We start from the raw sequence: 22,086 nt of genomic DNA on the forward strand, positions 1-22,086 counted from the left end.
GCGCTATCTCAGAGTCGCGTCCCGCCCGCCCCCGCCCCGCCCGTCCCCGCGGCAGGGCCCGGGCCCCCGCCCCCGGCCGAGGCCGCCGCACCATGGGCGCCTACCTGTCCCAGCCCAGCACGGTGAAGAGCTCGGGGGACGGCCGCCGGGGCCGGGCCGCGCCCGCTGCACTTCGGCTTCAGCGCCATGCAGGGCTGGCGGGTCTCCATGGAGGTGAGGGGGCGCGGGGCCCCGGGGGGGGAGACCCGGGGGGAGGGGAGGGGAGGGGCGGGCGCGCGGGGCCCCGGGGGGGGAGGGCGCGCGGGGCCCCGGGGGGGGAGGGGGGGAGGGCGCGCGGGGCCCCGGGGGGGAGGGGGGGAGGGCGCGCGGGGCCCCGGGGGGGGGAGACCCGGGGGGAGGGGCGGGCGCGCGGGGCCCCGGGGGGGGATGGGCGCGCCGGGCCCCGGGGAGGGAGGGCGCGCCGGGCCCCGGGGGGGGAGAGAGAGGACCCCGGGGGGGGAAGGGAGAGGGCGCAGGGGGGGAGGGCGCGCCGGGCCCCGGGGGGGGAGGGGGGGAGGGCGCGCCGGGCCCCGGGGGGGGGAAGGGAGAGGGCGCAGGGGCGGAGGGCGCGCGGGGCCCCGGGGAGGGGCGGCCGCGGGGCCCCGGGGGGAGGGGAGGCCCGGGGGGGAGGGCGCGCCGGGCCCCGGGGGGGGGAGAGAGAGACCCCGGGGGGGGGAAGGGAGAGGGCGCAGGGGGGGAGGGCGCGGGGCCCCGGGGGGGATAGGGAGAGGCCCCGGGGGGACGGGAGACGGCGCGGGGGGGTAGGGAGAGGCCCCGGGGGGACGGGAGGGGCGCGAGACCCCGGGGGGGTAGGGAGAGACCCCGGGGGGGAGGGGAGAGGGCGCGGGGGGGAAAGGAGAGACCCCGGGGGGACGGGAGACGGCGCAGGGGGGGTAGGGAGAGGCCCCGGGGGGGGCGGGAGGGGCGCGGGGCCCCGGAGGGGGGAGGGAGAGGCCCCGGGGGGGGCGGGAGGGGGCGCGGGGCCCCGGAGGGGGGAGGGAGGGAGAGGGCCCCGGGGGGGCGGGAGGGGCGCGGGGGCCCGGGTGGGGGGGAGGGAGAGGCCCCGGAGGGGCGCGGGGCCCCGGGTGGGGGGGAGGGAGGGAGAGGCCCCGGGGGGGCGGGAGGGGCGCGGGGGCCCGGGTGGGGGGAGGGAGGGAGAGGCCCCGGAGGGGCGCGGGGCCCCGGGGGGGGGAGGGAGGGAGAGGCCCCGGGGGGGCGGGAGGGGCGCGGGGCCCCGGGGGGGGGAGGGAGGGAGAGGGCCCGGGGGGGGGCGGGAGGGGCGCGGGGCCCCGGGGGGGGAGGGAGGGGAGAGGCCCCGGGGGGGGCGGGAGGGGGCGCGGGGCCCCGGGGGGGGAGGGAGGGAGAGGCCCCGGGGGGGGCGGGAGGGGCGCGGGGCCCCGGGGGGGGAGGGAGGGAGAGGCCCCGGAGGGGTGGGAGGGGCGCGGGGCCCCGGGGGGGGAGGGAGGGAGAGGCCCGGGGAGGGAGCGCGGGGCCCCGGGGGGGGGAGGGAGGGAGAGGCCCCGGAGGGGGGCGGGAGGGGCGTGGGGCCCCGGGGGGGGGAGGGAGGGGGAGGGCCCCGGGGGGAAAGGGGGGGCGCGTGGGGCCCCGGGGGGGGAGGGGGAGGCCCCGGGGGGGAAAGGGGGGGCGCGTGGGGCCCCGGGGGGGGAGGGGGAGGCCCCGGGGGGGAAAGGGGGTCCGGGGGGGGAGAGACCCTGGGGGGAGGGGGGGCGCGCGGGGCCCCTGCAGGACACCAGGGGTGGGGAGGGTGGCATTAAGTACAACAGACCCCCTTTAAAGCCTTGTTAGGTCCCATCACCCCCTCCCAGGACAGGTTCCCTGCAGAGAATTCGGGGTTAAGTGTCTCCCATGTCCCTTCCTCAGCCAGATTTGTCCATCTCTCTTGAGATTGACCCTTAATTGCTTCTTTGTACATTTAATTCTCTCTCTCCCCAGATTGACAGTGAAACATCCCCAGGATGCTATTGTGTCTTTCCCTCACTTGTTTTGCAGAGGGGGTGGGATTTCACTTGTTTTTAGCACCCCACAGTACACTTTTTCCAGCCTGGGGCATGTCTGTGGCTTATCTCTGAACTCCCTGCCAAGCCCTCAATATCCTGCTGGTAATTAAATGCCCAGAACAGAGCACAGTATACTCTTGCAGTCCCAGAGGAGCCATACAGATGGGACAGACTGCCCTCTCCTTGCTCAGAGACTCCTCAGAGCCTGGTGCGACTGAGGGGCCAGAGCTGAGAGCAGAATCCTAGTTGGGATTTCCCCTGAGCTGAGGAGTGAGAGACCATTCTTTCCCTGCTGTAGAATGTGATGTATTCGTAGCCACAAACTGTACTGACCTTTCATTGGAGCCATATCACGCTGCAGTCTCCTGGCTAGCTTCCTCTCTGCTCTCCCCACTGCAAGTGTCTCACCCATTCCTGCTACCCTGTTTCTCCTTTGCACATTTTTAACATGGGGCGAGGAACCATTGGGACAAACTGCCAAGGGCAGGGATGGGTTCTCCATCCCTTTTTGTCTTTAGATCCAGACTGGCTGCTTTTCTGGAAGATTCTTTAGTCAAATGTAAATCATTGGGCTCAATACAGGGGTAACTGGGTCAGACACCATGGTCTGTGTCATGCTGAAAGTCCGATTAGATGATCTTATAATCCCTGCTGGCGTTAAAATCTATACATCAATGAGGAGCTGGGTTTTGGAGTCGTTGTCACCAGCTGGATTAGCTGCATTTGTTCAGGTGAAATCTCATTTGAGATATTAGATATACGGACACAGAATAAAGAGTCTTGCTTATGTTAAAAAAGTCCCGGGGCTGACCTTGGTGTACAGCAGGCTCCTGCAGCCAGATGGGAGCATAACTACCATACCAGTTAGGGTTGCTGTCCGCAGCCCAAACTAAAACCAGGGTAAAAATGGGTCTGGCTGCCAAGGGTCAGGAGCAAAGTAAGGCTCTTGTCACCAGCTGGAATTTCTTAGTAACACTCCCTCTTATGGAGACCGCACACATCCCTTCACATTGTGTCTCACCTTCAGTAGTATGTACAGCTTCTCTTCATTTAACTCCCTCTGTGAATTTTATTAATGTGCTGTTTGCGCCCATCTTCCAGATTATTAACAAAGATGTTAAATTAGGAAAGGGCTAATTCTAATTCTGTTCCCTGCTGTACACCTCTCATCTCAATAGAGTGGTGTTTGATTATAGTTTTTTGTCTACACTCAGCCTTTGGCTAGTTCACAATCTCTGTGACAGTGTCACATCCAAGCCCGCTGGCATTTATTTTTCCAAGTAGGGTTTTGCGAGCCAGGGTATCAAATGATTTACAGCTTTTGAAATACTGTAGCCATCTTGCTGGTAACTAAAAGGAAGAGCTGTGTGTAGCTTGAAAGCTTCTCTCTTTCACAACAGAAATTGATCCAGTAAAAGATACAATATTACCTCACCCATCTTGTCCCCCTTTGTCACACACTTGAGACTATGAATCCTTCACCTTTAGGCTGAAACTTTTTAGGCCTTTGGGGGGAGGTGTTTTACAGAATTTGAGTAAAATCCTTTCAGGCTTTTTGTATGTGAGAGTGAAAACATATCGGATGCTTTTTCTGGTTTCTCATTGAACTACGCTGTGGGGGCTGGGGGCTATAAAAAATTGTGCTGCCTTTCAAAGGAACTGGGATGGAAATAGTTCTGGCCTGGCACAGCACGTGTGGGAGAAGCTCCACGAAGCTCTTGTCTGCATCTTCAGGGGAATGCTGTGTGCGCTTGTGCCCAGGTGATTGAATGGCGGTGCCCCAGTCCGACGGCGCTGATGAGCTCTGTGCGGGTGGACCAGTAGCACAAAGAAGGTGGATGCACCCCGCAGTCTCGGCAAGGCAGTTAGTGCTTGGGGCTGTTGGTGGAGGTTGAACTGAGGTAGCACAGGGTGCAGGGGTGTGTTGGGCAGGTAGGCCATGTCAGCACTAATAGGAGCCATGCTGAGAGCCCTGGGGCAGACAGGCTGGAAGTGTTCGAAATAAGGAGGGTATGATGATGTGGGTGAGACTCTGCTCGCTCACTCCATTCAAAGGCAGCATTGCTTAGAATCATAGAATCATAGAATATCAGGGTTGGAAGGGACCCCAGAAGGTCATCTAGTCCAACCCCCTGCTCGAAGCAGGACCAATTCCCAGTTAAATCATCCCAGCCAGGGCTTTGTCAAGCCTGACCTTAAAAACCTCTAAGGAAGGAGATTCTACCACCTCCCTAGGTAACGCATTCCAGTGTTTCACCACCCTCCTAGTGAAAAAGTTTTTCCTAATATCCAATCTAAACCTCCCCCACTGCAACTTGAGACCATTACTCCTCGTTCTGTCATCTGCTACCATTGAGAACAGTCTAGAGCCATCCTGCTATCATCCAAAGAGGATGGCTCTAGACTGTTCTCAATGGTAGCAGATGACAGAACGAGGAGTAATGGTCTCAAGTTGCAGTGGGGGAGGTTTAGATTGGATATTAGGAAAAACTTTTTCACTAAGAGGGTGGTGAAACACTGGAATGCGTTACCTAGGGAGGTGGTAGAATCTCCTTCCTTAGAGGTTTTTAAGGTCAGGCTTGACAAAGCCCTGGCTGGGATGATTTAACTGGGAATTGGTCCTGCTTTGAGCAGGGGGTTGGACTAGATGACCTTCTGGGGTCCCTTCCAACCCTGATATTCTATGATTCTATGATTCTTTGGAACCCCCTTTCAGGTAGTTGAAAGCAGCTATCAAATCCCCCCTCATTCTTCTCTTCTGCAGGCTAAACAATCCCAGTTCCCTCAGCCTCTCCTCATAAGTCATGTGTTCTAGCCCCCTAATCATTTTTGTTGCCCTTCGCTGGACTCTCTCCAATTTATCCACATCCTTCTTGAAGTGTGGGGCCCAAAACTGGACACAGTACTCCAGATGAGGCCTCACCAATGTCGAATAGAGGGGAACGATCACGTCCCTCGATGTGCTTGCTATGCCCCTACTTATACATCCCAAAATGCCATTGGCCTTCTTGGCAACAAGGGCACACTGCTGACTCATATCCAGCTTCTCGTCCACTGTCACCCCTAGGTCCTTTTCTGCAGAACTGCTGCCTAGCCATTCGGCCCCTAGTCTGTAGTGGTGCATTGGAGTCTTCCATCCTAAGTGCAGGACCCTGCACTTATCCTTATTGAACCTCATCAGATTTCTTTTGGCCTAATCCTCCAATTTGTCTAGGTCCTTCTGTATCCTATCCCTCCCCTCCAGCGTATCTACCACTCCTCCCAGTTTAGTATCATCCGCAAATTTGCTGAGAGTGCAATCCACACCATCCTCCAGATCATTTATGAAGATATTGAACAAAACCGGCCCCAGGACCGACCCTTGGGGCACTCCACTTGATACCGGCTGCCAACTAGACATGGAGCCATTGATCACTACCCATTGAGCCCGACAATCTAGCCAGCTTTCTACCCACCTTATAGTGCATTCATCCAGCCCTTACTTCCTTAACTTGCTGACAAGAATACTGTGGGAGACCGTGTCAAAAGCTTTGCTAAAGTCAAGAAACAATACATCCACTGCTTTCCCTTCATCCACAGAACCAGTAATCTCATCATAAAAGGCGATTAGATTAGTCAGGCATGACCTTCCCTTGGTGAATCCATGCTGGCTATTCCTGATCACTTTCCTCTCATGCAAGTGCTTCAGGATTGATTCTTTGAGGACCTGCTCCATGATTTTTCCAGGGACTGAGGTGAGGCTGACTGGCCTGTAGTTCCCAGGATCCTCCTCCTTCCCTTTTTTAAAGATTAGCACTACATTAGCCTTTTTCCAGTCATCCGGGACTTCCCCTGTTCGCCACAAGTTTTCAAAGATAATGGCCAATGGCTCTGCAATCACAGCCGCCAATTCCTTCAGCACTCTCGGATGCAACTCGTCCGGCCCCATGGACTTGTGCACATCCAGCTTTTCTAAATAGTCCCTAACCACCTCTATCTCCACAGAGGGCTGGCCATCTCTTCTGCATTTTGTGATGCCCAGCGCAGCAGTCTGGGAGCTGACCTTGTTAGTGAAAACAGAGGCAAAAAAAGCATTGAGTACATTAGCTTTTTCCACATCCTCTGTCACTAGGTTGCCTCCCTCATTCAGTAAGGGGCCCACACTTCCCTTGGTTTTCTTCTTGTTGCCAACATACCTGAAGAAACCCTTCTTGTTACTCTTAACATCTCTCGCTAGCTGCAGCTCCAGGTGCGATTTGGCCCTCCTGATATCATTGCTACATGCCCGAGAAATATTTTTATACTCTTCCCTGGTCATATGTCCAACCTTCCACTTTGTAAGCTTCTTTTTTATGTTTAAGATCCGCTAGGATTTCACCATTAAGCCAAGCTGGTCGCCTGCCATATTTACTATTCTTTCGACTCATTGGGATGGTTTGTCCCTGTAACCTCAACAGGGATTCCTTGAAATACAGCCAGCTCTCCTGGACTCCTTTCCCCTTCAAGTTAGTCCCCCAGGGGATCCTGGCCATCCGTTCCCTGCGGGAGTCGAAGTCTGCTTTCCTGAAGTCCAGGGTCCGTATCCTGCTGCTTACCTTTCTTCCCTGCGTCAGGATCCTGAACTCAACCAACTCATGGTCACTTCCTCCCAGATTCCCATCCACTTTTGCTTCCCCCACTAATTCTACCCGGTTTGTGAGCAGCAGGTCAAGAAAAGCGCCCACCCTAGTTGGCTCCTCCAGTACTTGCACCAGGAAATTGTCCCCTACGCTTTCCAAAAACTTCCTGGATTGTCTATGCACCGCTGTATTGCTCTCCCAGCAGATATCAGGAAAATTAAAGTCACCCATGAGAATCAGGGCATGCGATCTAGTAGCTTCCGTGAGCTGCTGGAAGAAAGCCTCATCCACCTCATCCCCCTGGTCCAGTGGTCTATAGCAGACTCCCACCACTACATCACTCTTGTTGCTCACACTTCTAAACTTAATCCAGAGACACTCAGGTTTTACTACAGTTTCGTACCGGAGCTCTGAGCAGTCATACCGGAGCTCTGAGCTTCTCTGTGGCCATGTCACCAGACTGGACACAGGCCCTCCAGCACGTTGTGCTTTCAGACACGCCATCGACACACAAAGAGGGGCCGCCCCCAGGGATCCGTAGTTTTGCAGGATTGAGCCAGAGCTGGGAGCTTCACTCTACTGTACCGTGTGTGACGCCATCAGCCGTGCTTGCTCTGGTGCAGTGGTCCTCAACAGACTGCGTGTTTGATGGTGCGACTCTGCTAGGGCTGCCTCTTTTTCCTAATGCTGGTGGAGCCAAAGCAACGAGAGCAGCAGTGGGACACTTTGGCACAATTTTCCAAGTGTTGTCAAGGTTCTGAGGCCTGGTACATCTGCCCCTGACCACTTGAAATTGGACCAAGGCCTGAGCCTGGAGCTGTATTGTATGGCCAGCTTCATAGGCAAAACTCCCTGCTGGCAACAACAGCGGTGGAACCATTAAATGTGGCCATGGTTCGGGTGTGTTTACAAAGGTAGAAACACTGGTGTCCTGAGCCGCACTAGCGGCAGCTTTCCTGTGAAGGCCTGTGGGCTCACATGTGGCACTGAGCCGAACTTGGCCAGCACATTGCATTTCCTGGGGTCCCAGTGCCATATTCTCTCCCTCCATGAGTTGACTTGCTTTGAGATTTGCCTTTTCCATGATTTTAATTAGATTTTTCACTTTCCCATGGGGTTGGGAAAGTTGCACTCTCAGCAAATTTGCGGATGATACTAAACTGGGAGGAGTGGTAGATACGCTGGAGGGGAGGGATAGGATACAGAAGGATGGGTTTTGTTAAAAAGTGGGTTGTGGGAGCAAAGGTGCATGGGAGTTTTGAAAAACTGCTGGATTTAATAACTTTGGAACAGTTCTTAGACCTTGTGACTGACCATGTGAGAGCAGCTGTGGGTGATAGGGACCCTGAGTCAGTCGTATGGGCTGCAGAGATAATAGAATCATAGAACTATAGAATATCAGGGTTGGAAGGGACCTCAGGAGGTCATCTAGTCCAACCCCCTGCTCAAATGAGATTGCGGATGCCCATACCCAAAACAGGGCTCGGGAAGGGTGGAAATCCCATGGGAAAGCTAATCACCATTCTCCCCAGTTCAAGCGGAGGGGAGGATTTAAAAGTAAACCTGGCCCTGACTCTTATAAAGGAGCTCATGGGGGCCCAGAGGGAAGAAGCTCTCACCTCAAGAATAAAGAGGTTACATGCTCTCACTGTAGTGTGCTTGGCCACATGAGACCAGATTGCCCGACCCTGAAGGGCGGCCCAAAACCAGCAACCCCAAATGCCACGGTAAATGCTAATTCTATTATTATAAACTCACAGGCAAGCCACACACAGCCCAGTGTTGGTGCCCTGTGTGCAATTGCTGTTTCTGTGGTCTCTGAAGCATTTGACCTTAAAACTCACATTAAAGCTAAATATGGGGAAAATAATGCAGAGTTTATTAGCAGTGCAGAAGTGAATGGAGTAAGGTGTATGGCATGGAGGGACACCACAGCAGATATTACTTTAGTTAAAGCAAGTCTTGTCAGGGAGGAAGATTATTTGCCAAGTAAAAGTGTAACTGTTGTTGTATCTGAGTATTTTGTCAGGGTGCCTTTGGCTAAGATCCACCTGAAATGGAAGGGATATGAGGGCACCATGATTGTGGGAGTGAAAAACACAATTCCTAAGGATCTTACGATTGGATATGATATTAAAGCTATGTTCAGTCAAGTTAACACAAACCAGGCACAGGGGAGGATTAATCCTAAGGTTGTGTCTATGGAGGGTTTTTCCAAAAGTTTGTCTTTGGAAAGTAGCTGTTTGGCTGTGAATGAAGTTTCTGAATGTCTATCTAATGTCTCAGAAGTAAATCTGGAATTAGATCAAACAAAGGGAGAGGAGAACAAGGAAATTTTGAATGAGCGTAGGCAGCCGTGTGAGCTGATGGCTTTATCTAGTCAGCGGTTTGGGAAAGCAAGGATAGTGGAAGACGAGTGTCCCTATACCTTACCTTGCATAATGACAGGTTTCAGAGTGACAGCCGTGTTAGTCTGTATTCGCAAAAAGAAAAGGAGTACTTGTGGCACCTTAGAGACTAACCAATTTATTTGAGCATGAGCTTTCGTCATGCTCAAATAAATTGGTTAGTCTCTAAGGTGCCACAAGTACTCCTTTTCTTTATACCTTACCTGTTACCTGTGTGGAGAATTGTGACAGTGAAGGAAATGTGCTTGTGTCTGTCAGGGGTATTGACTTGCCTATGGAGGGAGCTACCCTGATCTCCAAGCAGTTGTCTGTGAATAGCCCTGTGTGCTGAGACAAGGAAAACAAGATCCCAAGCTGTGTGTCTGGTAAAGGAGAATGTGTCTCCGGCTCTTCTTTGTCTATAGAGCAGACAGAAGATGCCTTTCAGCCTGTGATGGTTGAAAATAGTGCAGTTGTCTCAGAGTTGGTCCTGAATTCAACTAAAGCCCAGGAAGGGAATGATCCTCAGTTTCTTAGAGACTAACCAATTTATTTGAGCATAAGCTTTCGTGAGCTACAGCTCACTTCATCGGATGCATACTGTATGTATACTTCCACAGGATGCATCCGATGAAGTGAGCTGTAGCTCACAAAAGCTCATGCTCAAATAAATTGGTTAGTCTCTGAGTTGCCACAAGTACTCCTTTTCTTTTTGCGAATACAGACTAACACGACTGTTACTCTGAAACCGGTCCTAAGTTTGCGTCCGCTCAGGAGAATGGCACTGTAACTAGGTTGCATCCAGTTAGTATCTTAGCAAAATCCCAGAGACCAGACAATTCCGATGCTTGTATTTTGCCTGTTGTAATGTGCTTTTGGGAAAGGGTGTAGCAACTCTGTCTGATCAGGGTGATATCCTAGCCAGGGCACAAGGAGAGAATGAAGGTGATTCAATTGTGTTACCTACTGATGGTGTGGAAACTTGTAGCAAGAAGGAAAAGATTCCTGAACTTGTGTGTGGCAAAGGGAAGGAGAATGCTTCTAACCTGTTATCTGGGAAGTCTGTAAGTTTGCCTGAAAGGGGATTGTGTAGGAATCCACCTGACGGGCCAGAGGTGATCCTGGATGTGAGTAAGACCGAGAAAGAGTCTGTGGTTGCTCAGGGAAGTGTTCCTTTAGAGCAAGCCCTAGGTGAAGAGGGTAAGGGCAGAATTTCTGAGAGGGGTGAATTGTTGTTTAGAGAAGCTCCTAGGGAAAGGAATCCTCATGGTAGTCTTTGCAAGCAGTTTACTGCAACTGAAGGGCGTGAAACTGATTTAATCAAGGAAGTTTCAGTTCCTAACTGCCAGAAATTTTCTGTTGTGAATGGATCCACTGACTTTCCATTTGAAAGATCCAGTGGGGATAGCTTTGAGAAGGTCTCAGATGGAGTGAAAGCTGTTAAGAAAGTTGAGCATCCTATAACGAAGTGGCTTTGTTTGGCCAGCTTGTTGGGGAGACAAGGTTGTTGAGAGAGGAATGTCTCCATGCTGATTCTGTAAGTGAACAGTCTGTGTCTCAGGTTCAGAGGGAAGACTTGGTAGCTGAGTCTGCAGAGCAGAACAGCTGTGCAGCTAATCTCTCAAGAATGCAAGGGATGGCAGGTATACTCTCCTCTCTAGACACTTTGGATATGACTTGTAGTCTCTCAGTGAACTTAACATCTGATTCCATGTGGAAGCAGAGGTTAGTAAGGGAAGAACAACAGAACGTAGAGTCTAGCTTGTTAGTGAAAATGGATGGCATCTCTTTAAGACAGAGTCCAGCCTTGGAATCAGTAGCAGTCAAGGATCTGAAAACTAGTAAACTGGCTTCTGTCTGTGGTAATGCAAATTACTTGTCTGGCAGGGAAAAGGATTTGCTAATAGCTGTTAGCACAGAGAGCATGCCCAATCAGCCAGTGAATTCTGTTAAGCAAGAGAAATCAGGGTCTGATCCTTCAGGACAAGGAGGAAAAAGAGACTTTAATTTTGCAACGGGAAGCCTAAAATGCTGAAACCCCAGTGGTATTAAGCCAAAGGTGGGGCATGACAAAAATGATTGTAGATGGACACTTGCAATGAATTTTTTGTTATTGCTAATGGTAATTCTTGTAACTAATGTGTTGCTATTACCAAAAACGGTAGAAATGTACAATGTGCCTAATCTTTGGAAAATCCCTTGAATATGTTAAGTGATACATAAGATCATACTTTGTGTTAAAAGGCCTTGTTATACTGATGTTGCACAGTTAATGCCTGTAAACAGTCTTGGAACTTTTCACAGAGGAAAAGACATTCCAAACCTGATATGCTGTAGGAAAAGGGAAACTGAGGCGCACGACCATACTGCTTTCGCAGCTAAATTCCAAGATTCCTGTACTATGGACAACATTAATATCTTCATGGACTTGATGTTAATTGGGTTTCAAACATTTGCCAGAGCTTGTATGGATAAAGTAGCTATGTTCTTTAGGTCTTGGCAAGATCACATAAGACATACAGGAACCATGCGGCAAGAGCAGATCCAATCCACTGTTCTAACCAAGTTTTACCTTGAGTTTGTAAAAAGATTCAATCATGTTATTGAACATGACTTTGGTAAAGCATTTCTGTTATACACTAATATGGCTTCTAACCCAGTACAAGCTGAAGTGAGACCGAACCCAGGATGGGGAGCTCTTGGGATGCAGTCAGTGATGTTTGTGTCATCCCTTCCCGCATCAATTTTGCGTTGGGGGTGTGACTTTGTGAGTGTAATATAATATCTCATTGAAAGGTGACAGGGCCAGAAAGAGTTAATTAGCTCACAGGCTGACCTGACCCATGACCGAACTTTAAAGACTGGTTAGGAAGATCTGTAAATGAATAGAGCTGTGAAATGCACCCGGCATTGTTAGAGATAGAAGGGTAGATGTTTCTTCAGGTCTTGTGATGTCAGCAACCAAGTCTTGTCTATGGCTATAGCTTTGATTCAAAGATCAAAAGAGGAATATTAACATTTAGGAAGACACTTGAGTGACATGCATCCGATGAAGTGAACTGTAGCTCATGAAAGCTTATGCTCAAATAAATTGGTTAGTCTCTAAGGTGCCACAAGTACTCCTTTTCTTTTTGAGTGACATAGTATTATTGTCTATATGGCTCTTTGAAGGTTGTGGTAACTGGTATCTGAACTGTTAATGGGTAAATTACCCTGGGCTAATTGACAGGATGTTTGGGAGAAGGAAAGTGAAGCCTATTGTTTTCTCAGGCCAAGGGGCTTCTGGAAATGTATAAATACCCTGGGACATGATCCTTCTTCATCTCAGATCTGCTTTGGGTTTCAAGAAGGGGAAACCCTGAGCCATAAGGATTGAGATCCCCAGTCACTGACTGGAGTCACCCTGAACATGGACATTGGACTATAACCCATGACCTATTTCTAAAGGGACTTTTGGCAACTACAAGCTCAGCTCTGCTCTGTGTCTGAACCTCAAGAACTGAACCCAAGTCTGTCTGTATACTGATCTTTTAACCAGCATGCGCTCTCTTTTCTTTTTTAATAGATTTTGGTTTAGTTAATAAGGATTGACTGTAAGCATGTATTTTGGGTAAGATCTGAGTTATCATTTGACCTGGATCTGGCACTTGGTCCTTTGGGGTCAGGAGAATCTTTTCTTTTCTATGATGAAATAAGATTTTCAGAATTTATCATCCTGTGTTTGACGTGTGTCTGGATGGAGGCCTGAGGCTGGGTACTTTAAGGGAACTGCATTATTTGGACTTCTGAGTACCCAGGGAGGTGCTATAGAAGCTGGTTTGGACTGTTTTGGTAAATCTAAGTAGTGGAATATCCACCAGCGTTTGGGGTTTTTCTGCCCTGTTCTGTTTGCAGTTCACCCTGACTGAGTGACCTTGGCTGGCTCCCACAGGCAGCACCGTCACAGGCTCTAAGCTCCCTCTTTCTGCCCAAGTGTCTTGTCGTTGTTGTTTGTATTACTGTAGGACCAGTGTGGTGCTAGGCACTGGACAAACAAAATGAAAACATGGTCCCTGCCCCAAAGCGTTTACAATCTCAGATTCTTCTCTGTGGTAAATTCTCTCTTGTGACAGAATTTCCATTTTTTGCTGTGAATTAGCTGCCATTCAGCCACCTAGGGTTTATCCTGGCTGCTTGCTTGTGATTCCAGCTTTCTTAGAATTCTCTGGCAAGTGACTGTACAGAAGTCATTGTGTTCTCTTCTCTGTAGGCGCCCACACCCACCTTGTCACCACAGAGTAGCTGTCTCTCCAATTTCCTGATTACATTAGCTACGTTTACATGTCAGAAGGTGCTGTACTGGATTGTGTTTAATTAAACCAGTGTCGTCACGCACCCCACCCAAATATTATTTGTAGCATTACGGTGCCCAGGAGCCCCACTCATGGGCCAGAGCCCCGCTCTGCAGGGTGCTGTACAAAGATATAATACAAAGATGGCTCAGCCCTGAAGAGGCTGCGTTCTTGGTCCAAGGGGGCAGGGTTTAAGCTGTGTGTTCAGCATTAATGGTGACCTACAAGACCGACCTACTGGGGCTAGGGCCCATTTTGCTGCTTGTAGTCGATGAAGGTCTGACACACAAACAGAAGGTCCTGGCTTGTTCTGACATTAAATGGAGCTCTTGTTTCCACCTAGAAGTGACTGTGGTCAACTGGGGACCTGCCAGGACAGTGCCATCACCACTACAATGAAGGGATGTTTATTCACTTGGTTTACTCTTTGTTTTCATTAATGCCATATGTAAATCCCATGGAAACAAACTCTCTTACTAAGGGATTCAACACCCCTACCACTGTGGTTAAGGGCTGAGAACGTCCAGGCTACGTTTCAGTCAAGGAGTCCCCTGGCAAAAGAGCCAAGGCACAGCTTTCCTGATACTTCCACAGAAATAAACAAAGGCTTTTGCAGGGGAGATTCTCCTTTCTAGTCTCTCTGCTATACCATCAAAATAAAGATGTAGTAAAAGAAGGACCCATGCCAAATTCAAGTTCCTCTGGCATTTCCTGATTTTCAAGTGTTTAACTGTGCATTTACTGTCACCCTAACATAGGATTTAATCTGCTGTGCCAGTGTAAACGAGCCTGTCCCGGAGCTCTGGGTCCAGCCCAACAGAACTCCCTCAATGGCATTGAGATAACCATCACAATCCCTGTTGGATGCATTGGATCTCTTTCCTTTCCTCCACCTTCCATTCTTGGGTTGGAAGGGGAGCAGAGCACAGGGAGCTGCCCATTCCCCCTGGCTCCCCAGCCTCTAAGGTTAGAAGAGACAGTGGATTGGTGCTGGAAAAAGATTGTCACTTGCATGGAAACCCCAGCCTCCCCTGCTTGCCCAGTGAGAACTAGCAGGGCTCCTGGCTGGAGGGGGCCAGACAAGAGTCTGACAGAGACAGTATGCTGCAGTATGGTCTGTCTCTGTCAGACTCTGCTCCAGCTGCTGCTGCCCACCCAACCTTCCTTCCCCACAGGCTGGGAACTGAGAGTATCCCCCAGGCTAGGACTTGGCCTCAGCCTGGCAGCTGGGTCCCCCAGTTAACAGCTTGACTTCTTCTCAAGAAGCCTAGGTGTTCTCTGTGATGACACCTTATCTTTGCCATTGTTCGATTTCCTGCAAGTGTCCCCTTCCCAAGCTTCTGTCACTGAGTTCTTAGCAATCAGCTAGGAGAATACCCAGCAGGTGACCTGAGGAGCTATTTCCCTCCTTCTCCATGGTCTACTGTTACACACGTGGCCTGTTCCCCTTGTGCATTGGCAGTGACCTGCGTGGGTCAGTGTTGCTGTTTTTCTGGTGGTTATTTGCACTTTCCTCGGGCACTAACTGGGTGCCACCTCTCATCTTGGCTGTGGAGGGTTGGTTTTGCTTTTTGGCCTCTTCAAACCCTGTTAAATTAGGCTGAATAATGGGGAAAGAGGAGTCAGTGAACACTGTTGATAGTGAATTTTCCTGTAGAGCTCCTCTGATGAGGTAAGTCTCAGTGTCAGCAGGAGATTCACTCAAACAGAGCCATCCCCAATTACCAAGCGAAGAACAAAGCACCTGTGTTGAGAGGGAGTGTTCAGCATTTCCAGACCTCCAGGCATTTCACCCCCACCCCCCCGCAGGCTGAGCACCAGCCAGAGAACGGTTAGTCTGACAGGTACAGTCTGTGCTTGTGCTTCAACTCCAGCCCAAGTCCCTGCCAGCTGCTGTTCCTGGGGCCCAGGTCTGGGGCAGGGAAGGAATTTGGTCTTGAGCCCTTGTCTGCAGCTCTGTGATGTTCTGCTCTGTACAGGTGATTGTCCTGTGCTCGTTACCTCAGTGGCTGAGTGCCTGTAGATAAAGGCCAGAAAGGGTTTCATTTTTGTGTTAAGCAGTCCCCTTGGCGGGTCACCCTTTCTGCTTGGCTCACTCGGGAGGTTCCCTGGGCGGCCGGAGAACGAGCAGGACTTAGTGCCATGGCAGACACACCTGCCTGGGAGGTGGGATTTGCGTGACGCTATTTCTGATTCGCTACAGTGCCCAGAGAACAGTGGGGGACAGTGTCAGTTCTGGACTCCTCAGCCTGTCTTTCAGGACGCCGTTACCCAGCTGCACGGGGCAGAGTCCACTTGGCATGCCCAGGACAGGCTTGGCGCCCTCGGGCCAGAGAGAGGGGAAAGGCCTCTAGCCCAGGTGTGCAGGGATCCCCTGTGAGGGCCTGGGGAACATGGTGGTGCTGCCGTACCACTTCCTGCTCTCGCTGGTCAGTGGGACGCGCTCCCTCCTGTCAGGTGACGCTCCAGTCTCTGTAGCTCTGGGCTGCTTATGAGCTGGGGAAAGGAGCCCAGCAGCGGGAGGGGCCGCAGACGCCCTGTTTGACCTTGGCCAAGTCCCTCGGGGCTTATTTACACGGGGAAACTTACCAGCGTAACGACCAGTACGATGCTACCCCTGTGGTTCTCCTGGTGTGCTATGGTGGTGTAGTCAGGCCAGTAGACTTCCTTGTGCACTTGGTCTCCCTGGACCTCCATTCCCGTCTCTACATTGGGGCCAATAGCCCTGTCCTGCCGCACAGGGGGTGTGGGGATAAATACACTCGGATGGTACGGTGACGGGAGCCTGGATGGATAGGGCTGGAGTCTGGCTCAGGACTGGCAGAATCCCAAGTTACCATTTTAATAAGCTCTCAGTCTGGAGGAGTGAGGAGGCTGCTGTGCATAGTAGGAGGCTGAAGATTTGCATGCCCTTCCCCAGAGGAGTGAGCTGCACTGGTGACCTGTAGAGGAAGAGTGTGCTGTGGGTCTGGGAGGTTCTCAGCGGGGTCTCAGATTCACCCCCCTGCCCCCTGTAGTTGCACTGACCCACTCTCTGGGGCAGACCTAGCTAGGTCAATGAAGGATTGCTTCTGTCAGCCTAGATAGAATAAGGGAGGTGGAGTTCCTGTGACAGCAGCACCCCTTCTGTCACGGAAGGAAGCGTCTGCGCCACAGTGGCACGTAGCTGTAGCAGCTGTCGTGAGACATGGCCCCAGGCACTGCTGCTTACTGTCCCTGCCCTCCTCTGGTTTTGTGAGAACAGGGTGGGAGCGCGGAAATCTCCGGGTGTGAAATGTGAGTGTGTCTGTGCCGATACCGTATTTTCCTGCCCCTCAGCTCCGTTCACGCCAGGTCATCTGCTGGAGACAGTGTACCCCAACGCTCCTGACCTGGTGCTTTCTCTTTCAGGATGCTCACAACTGTATTCCTGAGCTGGACAGTGAGACGGCCATGTTCTCCGTCTACGATGGACACGGAGGTAACTGCTCCTCTCGCTCTTTCCAGGGAAGTGTACTTGGGCAGCTTCTCATGTGGAACTGCTCTGGTCTGCTGCAGTGGCTGTCCCTCCAGGGCAAACCCCTCTGGCAGTAAAAACCCTGCTCCTTCTTGGGATGTGTTCTCTGGGGCAAAGCGCAGACTGAGGCTGTGTGGGGCTGTGGGAGGAAGGGCACTGGGTTGGCACAGTGGGATCTGCACAACCTCCCTCTGTGCAGTGGGAGTTGGGCTTGAAGGGTCCACAGGAGGCATTCCAGGACTGAGGCTGTTCTTTTCCAGCTGTGCAGTCGGGCGGGGGAGCGGTTTGAGGGTCACCACTTGGAGGTGAGTACGTGCATACACAGAGCAGGTCCTAGAGGAAGGGGCCTTTCCAGTTCTGCGGTGAGGGGATGACTTGGGGTTTGCAAGCTGCTCTGGGGGGCTCTGCAGTTGGTGACCTTGATCGTGCTTTAGTTTCTAGACTATAGCTGAAGGTCCTTGCCTTGATGCTGCTGCCCACGCCCACTTCCAACGTCAGACTGAAGCCTGTGTCCACAGAGACTAAGAGATGGAAAAGTTCTGTTAGGTTCCAGCTAGTCCAGGAGTTCTCAAACCAGGGGTCGTGACCCCTCAGGGGCTCACGAGGTTATTACATGGGGGTCGCAAACTGTCTGCCTCCACCCCCAAACCCTTCTTCTCCTCCAGCATTTATAATAGTGTTAAAGATTTTAAAAAGTGTTTTTAACGTGTAAGGGGGTCGCACTCAGAGGCTTGCTGTGTGAAGGGGTCACCAATGCAAACCTTGGAGAACCACTGAGCTAGTCCCTTTGCCTCCGCACGCCCAGCGAAGCCAGTACTAGATATGTGGGCCCACAGACTCCTAAGCTTTCTGTAAATGCCTAGGTGGATGGATTCTGTCCAGGGTCAGTTTCCAATCAGAATGCACGTATTCTGTACCTCTGTGCAGAAACACGGTCTGGCATCTCCACTTGCAATGTAACTAATACAGTGGCATCCGCCCAAGACTGCGGACAACAGCATTTATTTATTTGCCACGCCACCCTGGTCGTATCTGAGCAGCTCACATCTTGCAACAACCCTGTCAGGTAGGAGAGGGTTGTTATCCTCTGGCTGGCAGTTGGGGAACAGGGACAGATCAAGGACTTTTTGGAAATGCCTTTGAGTTCAGGTGGTGTTTGGGTGCTGGACAAGTCTGTCCAAAGTCACGTGCTATCAGCCTGGCCCGCGGTCACCGTGGAGTCCCCATTGTAAGTGCAAGCCCTGCCCTGTCTTTTGCTGCTGCGTCCAAGCAGGATGCTCACTTTGAAACTGAACCCTGGAATTCTCAACCTCCCTGTATATTGTGTTTTGTGTTGTTGGTAGTATTGGCTTGTGTTACCATAGCAGCTACAAGCCTCCGTCATGGGCCAGAACCCCAGTGCTAGGAGCTTTACACACGGGACAAAAAGATTACTCCTTCCCCAAATAGCTTACAGTCAAAGTAAGGACAAGAGGGACCCAGCCAGACGGGGTGGCAAGGGAAGAGAGAGTCAGCTTTGTTGAGCAGGAGGGGCGGGCGTCTCTGCACACCAGCAGCCTAGAGGTGGTCAGGTTTCTTTTTTTTTTTTTTTTTGAAGCCTCAAGGCAACAGAGGGTGTTGGAGGAGAACGAGGCAGCTTTGTGGATGTTTGCAGGGAGATCCTCTCAAATACATGGGCGGCAGGGAAGAAGGCTCGAAAATGTACCAAGGGGGCAGTTGAGGCCAGCACCACGGGCCAGTCGGAGGCAGGAGTCAGCCTTTCACTAATGAATGAGAGAGGACAGGTTGGTGTGGACAGGGCGTTGAGAGTGAAGACCATTAGCTTTTGTTAGCTACAGTAGAGAAGGGGGGGCAGTGGAGGAATGCGAAGAGAGGGGTGACCTAGAGCGCCCCAGCTAGGACAGTGATATTTGCAGCAGCATTCTGAAGGGGTCTGAGTGAGACAAGACTGTATTTGTCAAGAGTCAGAGAGAAGGGTGTTGTACTAACGAGATTGGAGTGCAGAGGAGATTCATCCTAAACCAGTCTGAGGTGATGCTGGTGGGTTGGGGGAAGCAGCTAAAGGAGATGGTGGGTAGCTGCAGCACCTTGGATTGAGGGGGTACAGCCACTAGCAGTTACTGATCACAGTTTCGGGTGATTTGAGACCCACAACTCGCATTTGAGTGTGTCTGGCCAATCTTTGTTATAAGCCTAGTATGCCTCTCCGTGTTCCCGCCTCCTTGTCTCCCTAGGTCCTACCAGGGTGTTTTAGAGTGACTCTCTCCTCCGCTGCTCTCCTCAGTTAGGAACCAGCGATTTATAGGCCATAAAGCCAGGAGGAATCTCTGTGATCATCTCTCTGACCTCTGGTGTAACACTTGTGGTAATCCTTGTATTAATCCCTGTTTGAACTAGAGCAGAGCTTTTGGGCAACTATCCAGGCCTGGTTTAGACGGTGCTGGCGATGGAGGATGCACGGTGCCAGTGGCTCGTTACCTGCAGCGGCTGTCGCTGTCGTCGTAGTTGCATCTTATTTCTGGTCTGAATCTGTCCAGCCTCAGCTTCCAGACACTGGGCTGTGACCCCTTTGCCTGCTCCACTGAAGACTCCCTCCATGGTCAAATCACTGTCTCTCTCCTTTTCTCCCCCCTTCCCCCCCAGTGTGCGGATAGACTGGGATCAGGTCACCCCTTAGCCTTCCCTTCTTTAATAAAAATGTCATGGCACCAAGTCAAACACCTCATAGAAGTCTAAGTCTGTTACATCAGCACAGTGACCTTTATCAGCCAAATGTGTCATCTCATCAAAACCAGATAGCGCATTCTTTTGACAGGGCCTGTTTTCACAGGCCATAAACCCATGCTGCTTTGCATTAATTATATTCTAAAAGAACTGCCATGTAGGGTCAGACCATGGTCCCTCTAGCACAGTAGCCTGTCTCTGACAGTTGTCCATACTGGAGCTTCATGGGGAGTGCACATGACAAGGCAGTTAGTGATCCATCCTGTTTTCCCTTGCCGGCTTCTGGTAGTCCGAGCTTTAGGGTTGCCCCAAGCATAGGGTTGTGTCTCTGACCATCTTGGCTAATAGCCATTGATGGACCTGCCCTCCATAAACTTCACTATTTCTTTTTTTGAGCCCAGTTCTACTTTGGCCATCACAACATCCCTGGCAATGAGTTTCACAGATGAATTGTGCATTGTGTGAAAAGGTACTTCCTCTTGTTTGTATTCATTCTGCTACCTGTTAATTGTATTGAGTGTCCTGGTTTTTGTATCGTGGAAAAGGGTAAATAACACTTCATTATTCACTCTCTCCACACCAGGCATGATTTTCTAGATATCTGTCGTCCCCTCTTAGTCGTCTCTTTTCCAAGATGAACAGCCCTAATCGTTTTAATGTCTCCTCATATAGAAGCCCTTTCATAAACTTGATCATCTTTGTTCCCCTTTTCTGAACATTTTCCAGTTCCACTATATCCTTTCTGAGATGGGATAACCAGAACTTGACACAGTATTCAAGGTGTGGATGTACCATGGACTTACATAGGGGCATTATGATATTTTCAGTCTTATTTTCTATCACTTTCCTAATGGTTCCTACCAATCTGTTAGCCTCTTTGAGCGCTGCTGCCCATTGAGCTGAAGTTTTCAGAGAACTATTCACTGTGACTCCAAGATCTTTCTTGAGTGATAACAGCTAATTTCGAACCCATCATGCGTTACTTTGCGCTTATCAATGTTGAATTTCATCTATTTTCCTGCTCAATGACCCAGTTTTGTGAGATCCCCCTGGAACTTTTTGTAGTCAGCTTTGAACTTAACTATCTCGAGTAACTTTGTATCATCTGCAAACTTTGCCTCTTCATTGTTCACTCTTTCTTCCAGATCAGCAATGAATGTGTTGAACAGCACAGGTCTTTGTACAGATCCTTGGGGGACCCTCTTATCCCATGACAGCTTAGGCTCTGGTTACACGACAGCTTAAGTCATCATAAGTTATGTTGCTCATGGGTGTGAATTAGCTGCGCTCCTGAGCGCCATAACTTATGCCGGTGTGGACAGTGCTATGTCGGCAGGAGAGCTTCTCGTGGGGGCTGGTGTAGTTAAGCTGACAGGAGAGCTCTCTGGAGCGGTGTAGCTGCATCAGTGCTCTCTTGTGTAGCCACAGCATAAGTTTCCTTAAAAGTCTTTGGTGAGGGACCTTGTCAAAGTCTTTCTGAAAGTCCAGGTACGCTCTATCCACTGGATCACTCTTGGCCACATGCTTGTTGACCCTCTCAAAGAATTCTAATAGATTGGTGAGGCATGATTTCCCTTTAGAAAAGCTGTGTTGATTCTTCCCCAATAAACTCTGTTTAACTCGGTATTTGATAGTTCTGTTCTTTACTATGGTTTCTGCACTGACCTTCGTCCTGGCCAGAGGCTCCAGATTTCCCTCGGGGCGGTCACAGCTCAGCTCGCTCTGTGCCTAGGGCCACTGGAAGGAGCAGGCTTTTCAAGCAGCCTCTGCTCTCTTTCAGGGGAAGAGGTTGCCCTGTATTGTGCCAAGTATCTCCCGGAGATAATCAAGGACCAGAAGGCATACAAGGAAGGCAAACTACAGAAGGTAAGAGCCTGGCATTGCAGTGGATAAGTGTAGGCACTAAGGCAGGAGAACAGGCCTCTCTGGGTGTCTAGTCCCTCCCAGGTCCCGGTGTCCTCTGGGATTGCCCAGCCCCTCCCTCGGAGGGTGTCCCAGGGCCTGGTTATTCTCCCAGGGAAGCTTTCTTCCTTTCTCCACCTTGGGTCTTCTGCTCACTAACTGTTGGCCTTGTTGTTTAGCTGTTCCTCCTCTCTCCTTTAGCGCCCTTGAAGTTACTGAGAGGCAGTGCTCAGTTCTGGCCCATGTCTTGTGTTCCCTACAGAGTGTCCCCCTCTGCTCTCCATATCCCCACAGAGCTGCCCTAGTTTTCAGTCTCCTCCTAGATCAATGCAGGAATCGGAATGATGGGCAGCAGTGTAGGTGAGAGAAATCCAGCCCCTTGAGACTCACAGCGATGGCAGAGTGGGGCTCTGGGAGAACGCGGCATTAGGCAGCATGTTCTGGGTGCAGACCAGTCTGGCCAAGCCAGTGACCTGTAGGAACGAGGGGCTGTTCCTCATGCTGACCCACCCCAGTGCCGTGCCATCCCATCCCCCCACACGCTCTTTGGCCAACCTGGCCAGTCACCTCAGTGATTCTCCTGGAGGGGCT

The 22,086-nt window shown here is 51.6% G+C and overlaps 1 protein-coding gene across 1 annotated transcript in view; it reads left to right on the plus strand.

Moving 5' to 3' along the window:
• Positions 1-34: 34 nt before the first annotated feature.
• Positions 35-22,086, plus strand: part of PPM1G (protein phosphatase, Mg2+/Mn2+ dependent 1G) — a 30,547-nt gene continuing 8,495 nt past the window's right edge. Inside the window, 4 exon segments of the mRNA XM_078851980.1 lie at positions 35-143; positions 145-213; positions 16,764-16,833; positions 21,374-21,459. Of these exon segments, the coding sequence (XP_078708106.1) occupies positions 93-143; positions 145-213; positions 16,764-16,833; positions 21,374-21,459 (276 nt within the window). The 5' untranslated portion in view covers positions 35-92.

Source organism: Lepidochelys kempii, chromosome 3 (assembly GCF_965140285.1).
Source record: "Lepidochelys kempii isolate rLepKem1 chromosome 3, rLepKem1.hap1, whole genome shotgun sequence".
In the NCBI taxonomy this organism is placed as follows: domain Eukaryota; kingdom Metazoa; phylum Chordata; order Testudines; family Cheloniidae; genus Lepidochelys; species Lepidochelys kempii.